This window comes from Mandrillus leucophaeus, unplaced genomic scaffold (genome assembly GCF_000951045.1).
Source record: "Mandrillus leucophaeus isolate KB7577 unplaced genomic scaffold, Mleu.le_1.0 Scaffold272, whole genome shotgun sequence".
Classification (NCBI taxonomy): Eukaryota; Metazoa; Chordata; class Mammalia; order Primates; family Cercopithecidae; genus Mandrillus; species Mandrillus leucophaeus.
In genome coordinates, this window is record NW_012102832.1 from 999,873 (window position 1) to 1,005,896 (window position 6,024).

Genomic DNA, 6,024 nt, shown 5'->3' on the forward strand with positions numbered 1-6,024 from the left:
AAACTCACAAAAAAGCAAGGATTGTTTAAAAAAAAAAAGCACAGTGTTTCCATTTCACAAAAGCAATGGTCAGGGGTCAGGTCATGTCAAAAAGATTGTAGAGGCCGGGATGGGCAGATCACTTGAGATCAGGAGTTTGAGTCCAGTTTGGCCAACATGGTGAAACCCCATCTCCACCAAAAATACAAAAATTAGCCAGGCATGATGGCAGGTGCCTGTAATCCCAGCTACTTGGGAGGCTGAGGCAGGAGAATTACTTGAACCCTGGAAGTGGAGGTTGCAGCGAGCCAAGATCTCACCACTGCACTCCAGCCTCGGTGACAGAGTGAGACTCTGGGGGGGAAAAAAAAAAGTGTAGAAGTGAACAGGGAGGCAAGCACTGCAAACAAATACTTTTTAATGGGTTTAAAATTTTTATTTTTTACAAATATACTGGAGATTCATGCAATGCTGCCAGCATTGGATGCAATCCGGGGCCACAAGTCTGCACACTCCTTTGCTACTGGTCCTGTAATGGCGGAACCTGCATTAAAAAACAAAACAAAAAAAAAACATGTGGGGGACAGGTTAAGACATCATCAAACACAGAGGATCCTTGGCCTGTACTTCTAGACAATCCACCCAACCTCAGAGACCTAAGGAACAAGCCAGACTGAGTTCCTACCTTTCATCTCGCCTTTATTGTTCACTATGACCCCTGCATTATCTTCAAAATAAAGAAACACGCCATCTTTTCTACGGTATGACTTTCGTTGTCGAATGACCACTGCTGGATGTACTGAGAGAAGAAAAAAAGACAGCAGTTATTAACCTGTCAAGTCGCAACGCCACCACAAAAGCAGTTGCCGGCTAGACAGAATGTACTGTCAGTGTTTGAGACAGTGTAAATATCAATCTTTAAGGTGATCCTCCCACCTCAGCCTCTCCAGTATCTTGGACTACAGGTGCTCACCACCATGCCCAGATTTCTTTTTTTACTCCCAAAGTGCTGCGAGTATAGGCATGAACCACAACCATCTATTCACATCTTAAAATCAAAGCTGCCAGTATTTTCTCGCAAGTGTAAAACTCTCAGGAGGACAATTATCCTTGCCTATGCCTTTTCCAACTTCACCTCACAGGTGGGTTATTAAGATCCCAGTATCACTGAATTGGGATGTAGAAATGGGACCTGGGACCCCCAACTGCTCCCAGTCCTGGCAATGAGCAGAGACCAAGCTATTCAGATTTATACTGGAAAACAGTTGGAATTCCAGGGCCCAAACACCAGGCTTTATGTTTTACTTTTAATGTTTTACTTTCCAGTGTCATAAGTAACTTTTACACCCATCTGTACTAAAGTGAAAAAGATGCTTTTCCCAACTTTCAAAATCAAGTATCACTACACAGTGAAATATAATGCTTGTGAAGAACTATTGTAGAGTCAGACACACCTGGATTCAAATCTTCACTGACACTAGCGTGGGGTCCTTACACAGAATTTTTATAATGACAGGAAGACTATACAAAAAATAGGTAAGTCTAACCAAGTTAGCAAAGGGACACACATGAGGCAGCCAATACTTACTGACCCTCCTCTACTTATAAACCATTAAATGCTCACAAATTCATCAAGTAGACAAATAGACCTGGCCCTTTTGCACATTTCTGTGCTTGTTTTTTATTAAGTTCCAAGGGGAGGGGATGTATTCACTTAGCAGAAACAAGGACCAAAAAAGACATTAACAGAATTGGATACTCACAGCTTGTTTTAAAACTGAAGTGTTCTGAGCTCTGGTCTGTCCCACCACTGACTGAGACCAACAATCCACTCTCCTGCCATCTCATCTACAAAGTGATGGCCATTTGCTCTGCTCTTCTCTAACAGCTCCCTGGGCCACCAATCAGACCCAGGAAGTGTTCTGAGAAGAGGAAAAAGCCCATGCAATTGCTGAATCACAAGCACAGTGCTACCAAGCCCTCAAGTGGCTATTAATGGTAAACAAAAAAAGATTTCTAACCCAAAGGTGAAAAATCTACTGGAGAGCATCGTGGGGTGGATACAGGAATAGGAGTAACTGTAACACATGGCTAACAAATCAACATCACATTTGTAAATCAAGGGATGGCCATGAACTCTTTAGAAGAGGAAGACATCCCAGGGTAGAGACAGACTAGGCAGGCACAGGAAAAAAGTGCAAGAGCTAAAGTTAAAATGCATCAAATACCAGAAGTTCTAAAGCCAGACAGGACACAAACTGCAAGTATTTTGAGGCCTCCCCCTTTAAATCATACACCTGACAGGAAAACTTTTGAGGGGGTAGCCTGAGATTAAGTAAGGAGCAATTAGCTGGGTGTGGTGGCGCACACCTATGATCCCAGCTCCTCGGGAGGCTGAGGCAGGGCAATCACTTGAGCCTGGGAGGTGGAGGTTGCAGTGAACAGAAAGATATGTGCCACTGCACTGCAGCCTGGGCAACAGAGTGAGATTACATCTCAAAAATAAATAAATAAAAATAAAATAATGAGCAGCTTCTCGTTTTCATTTTCTAATTTTTTTTTTTTTTTTTTTTTTTTGAGAACCCAGGAGGCAGAGGCTGGAGTCAGCCAAGATGGTGCCATTGCACTCCAGTGTGGGCTGAGCGACAGAGGGAGACCCCATCTCAAAAAATAAATAAATAAATAAATCTGAAGTATGGAAATGACAAGATGATGGTCCCCCCTCTAACATAATATGAACAAAAACTTAAGATACTTATCTCACATTGCCTCTCAATGGAAAACAACCTTGAGGCCTTGAAAACTGATCCATTTTCCAATAAAGGAAAGAGTCCCCCCACTACTTATCAGTGTTAAGGTGGGCTCAGTGTTTACTCACCCTTTTTTCTGAGCTCTGGTTTGCCTTTCTTGACTGTGGCCATCACCATGTCACCCACACCAGCAGCGGGAAGTCTGTTCAGCCGTCCCTTGATCCCCTTCACGGAGATGATATACAGGTTTTTGGCTCCTACAAATGAATGTAAATAAAAATGAAAAATGTTGAGGGCCCATCAGGCCGTTCCATCAGTATTACATTTCCCAAACACTTCCAAAGTCCCTCCCTCCACTGACTGCCCAAGCAGTTAGTCCTCAAGAACGCCTTGTCACACCACCGATTGAAGCAAACAACACATGTTGCCACTTCACCCAAAAGCGATGTTTTCACTCTCCCCTTTCTTGACGGCTCAATAGGTCATTAGGCACAGGCCCATTGAGTGCTTTTAAAAGGGGGAGTATAGCAACCTGCAGTCAAAGACCTCACCTGTGTTGTCAGCACAATTGATCACAGCTCCTACCGGAAGACCCAAGGAAATCCGGAATTTCGCACCAGAGGACCCACCACGTCCTGTGGATATAAAGGGAAGGTAAACAGGATAAAGAGATCACTATCTAGACATGGTTCGCAGTTCCCCCTTTTACTCTTAAACTGTAATTCACCGCATATACTTTGACAGACGGTATGCTATAGATTAGCTCGCTCGGATTTTACTTATGCCCTCCCCGTGTGCCACCCGATTCTCACGGAAAGTAGCCTATTTCTCACTATTACCACTCTGACATCGAAATTAAGGAACCTAGACGACTCAGCCCTTGTTCCAACTTTCGCAAAACGCAACTGCTCCTGCAAAGCATAAGACCGCAGACGTCGCGCAAACCAGGGCCTAATCCAGTCTAACTTCAACCCCAATACGATAGCCCTATTCGCAGAGCGATCTCGCGGGATCCAGACTATATTCATGTCGGGATCCTGCTATGTCAACTCTCCAGCACCCCACTGCCACTTTCGAGGGCCCTGGCAGTGCTCTTGCGATGGCCTGGCTCTCCCTCTCCGGCCTGAAGGAGAGCAAAGCGCCCCAGCTGCCTAGGGCCACCGCTCCTGACGAATCCGCCAGCCACTGCACGACAGATGGTGGAGGATCCTCCAGAAGCAAAACCTCACCTCGCTTCGACATCTTGAACGCCGGAAAGAAGAAAAAAGGAAGTAGATTCAAAGGACGCTGGGATATGAACTTTGACGCCCCGCCCACCTTCGTCACGTGGCCGGAGCTTAAAACTCTGCCTCTTCCGCCTCTGGGCGCTGCTTTATTGCGTATTAAGTTCACGACGTTACTTTGAGCCCTCTCTGAAGTGGGCGTTGAAGTAGAAGCGCAAGAGATAGGAAATCTCTTCTCCAGGAGCTTAAAAGTAGTTAGGGACATGGAAGCAGTGATTTGTTAACTTGCTCACGACCTCTTTTGACAACTTAATACGTGCCAGGCACTTACCTGCACACTAGAGAATAGGAATTAAAACACGGTTTGTGCCGTGTGGGGGTTCCCAAAGAAACAAAGACAGTGGGGGAGGGGGGAGAACCAGCTCTAAACGGTTTCGTTGAATGTAATACAATTGAGAAGTGCTACAGATCATTCCATCTATGTGTTCTTGGTACCATACCATTCTGTATTTTACATATACAGTATTGCTCTGTTTATTGACCCGCCCCCCCCCCCACACACACACACAGTTGGTTTTTTTGTTGTTGTTGTTTTTTTTTTGAGACGGAGTCTCGCTCTTGCCCAGGCTGGAGTATAGTGGCGCGCTCTCAGCTCGCTGCAACCTCCGTCTCCCGGGTTCAAGCAGTTCTCTGTCTCAGCCTCAGAGTAGCTGAGACCACAGGCGCCCACCACAACGCTGGGCTAATTTTTGTATTTTTAGTAGAAATGGGGTTTCGCCATGTTGGCCAGGCTGGTCTCGAATTTCTAACCTCAAGTGATCTGCCCGCCTTGGCCTCTCAAAGTGCTGGGATTGCAGGCGTGAGCCCCCGCGCCAGGCCACTTGCTCCTTTCACAGCTTCAGCCGCCCCTTTCTTCTGGGTTCTTCCCGTGCCACGATACATTCATTCAAATACTTATTGAGCTCCTACTTTGTAGCAGGTTCTGTCCAGGGCGTACAGCGGATTACATCAGACAACAAAATAGATCAATATTGTTGTCCTTATGGAGCTTACATTCTGCTGGGGTGCAGGTGGAGGAGGATATTAGACACTAAACAAAAGATATAATAAATAATTGCAGTATGTAGCATGTTAGATGGGGATAAGTATTATAAAAATATAAATAGTATCGCTTCTTGGCCTTTTGGCCAAGATCAAGTGTAAAATACAAATAGTGGCGGGGCCTGGTGGCTCACGCTTGTAATCCCAGCACTTTGGGAGGCCGAGGCGTGTGGATCACGAGGTCAGGAGATCGAGACCAGCCTGGTCAACACAGTGAAACCCCGTCTCTACTAAAAATACAAAAATTAGCTGAGCGTGGTGGCACGCGCCTGTAATCCCAGCTACAGCTACTCGGGAGGCTGAGGCAGGAGAATCGCTGGAACCCGGGAGGCGGAGGTGGCAGGGAGCCGAGATCGCTCTACTGCACTCCAACCTGGGCGACAGAGCTAGACTCCGTCTCAAAAAATATATATATAAATAGCTCTTTGAGAAAGACGCCGTCGTAGGTGTTGCGGATCGCCAATCCTCACGCTCCTGCTCCCGACTCGCCGCTGTTAGCTCTCGCCCAGGAACCAGTGGGTCAGGAAGCCGCGCAGTAGCCATGGATTTTAAGGATACCGGAAAAACACCCATGGAGGCGGAGGCGGCAGTTCACAAATTAGAGTCACTTTAACGAGCTGCACCATAAAATCCCTGGAGTAGGTGTGTGCTGACTTGATCAGAGGAGCAAAGGAAAAGAATCTCAAAGTGAAAGGACCAGTTCGAATGTCTGCCAAGACTTTGAGAATCACTACAAGAAAAACTCTTTGTGGTGAAGGTTCTAAGACATGGGATCGTTTCCACGTGAGAATCCGCAAGCGACTCTTTGACTTGCACGGTCCTTCTGAGATTGTTAAGCAGGTTACTTCCATCAGTATTGAGCCAGGAGTTGAGGCGGCAGTCGCCACTGCAGATGCTTAAGTCAACTATTTTAGTAAATTGACTACCAGGTTTTTTGTTTTCTTTTTTCTTTTTTTTTCTTTTGAGACAGA

The 6,024-nt window shown here is 46.0% G+C and overlaps 1 protein-coding gene across 1 annotated transcript; it reads right to left on the minus strand.

Annotated features, from left to right (window-relative positions):
* Window positions 1-393: 393 nt before the first annotated feature.
* On the minus strand, window positions 394-4,100 carry RPL23 (ribosomal protein L23). The gene is made up of 5 exons (XM_011984713.1): window positions 3,959-4,100; window positions 3,281-3,364; window positions 2,858-2,986; window positions 665-778; window positions 394-523 (listed from the first exon to the last, which is right to left on the minus strand). The coding sequence occupies exons 1-5, from the start codon at window positions 3,969-3,971 to the stop codon at window positions 441-443; spliced, it is 423 nt and encodes a 140-aa protein (XP_011840103.1). The 5' UTR covers window positions 3,972-4,100; the 3' UTR covers window positions 394-440.
* Between the last annotated feature and the right edge of the window lie 1,924 nt (window positions 4,101-6,024).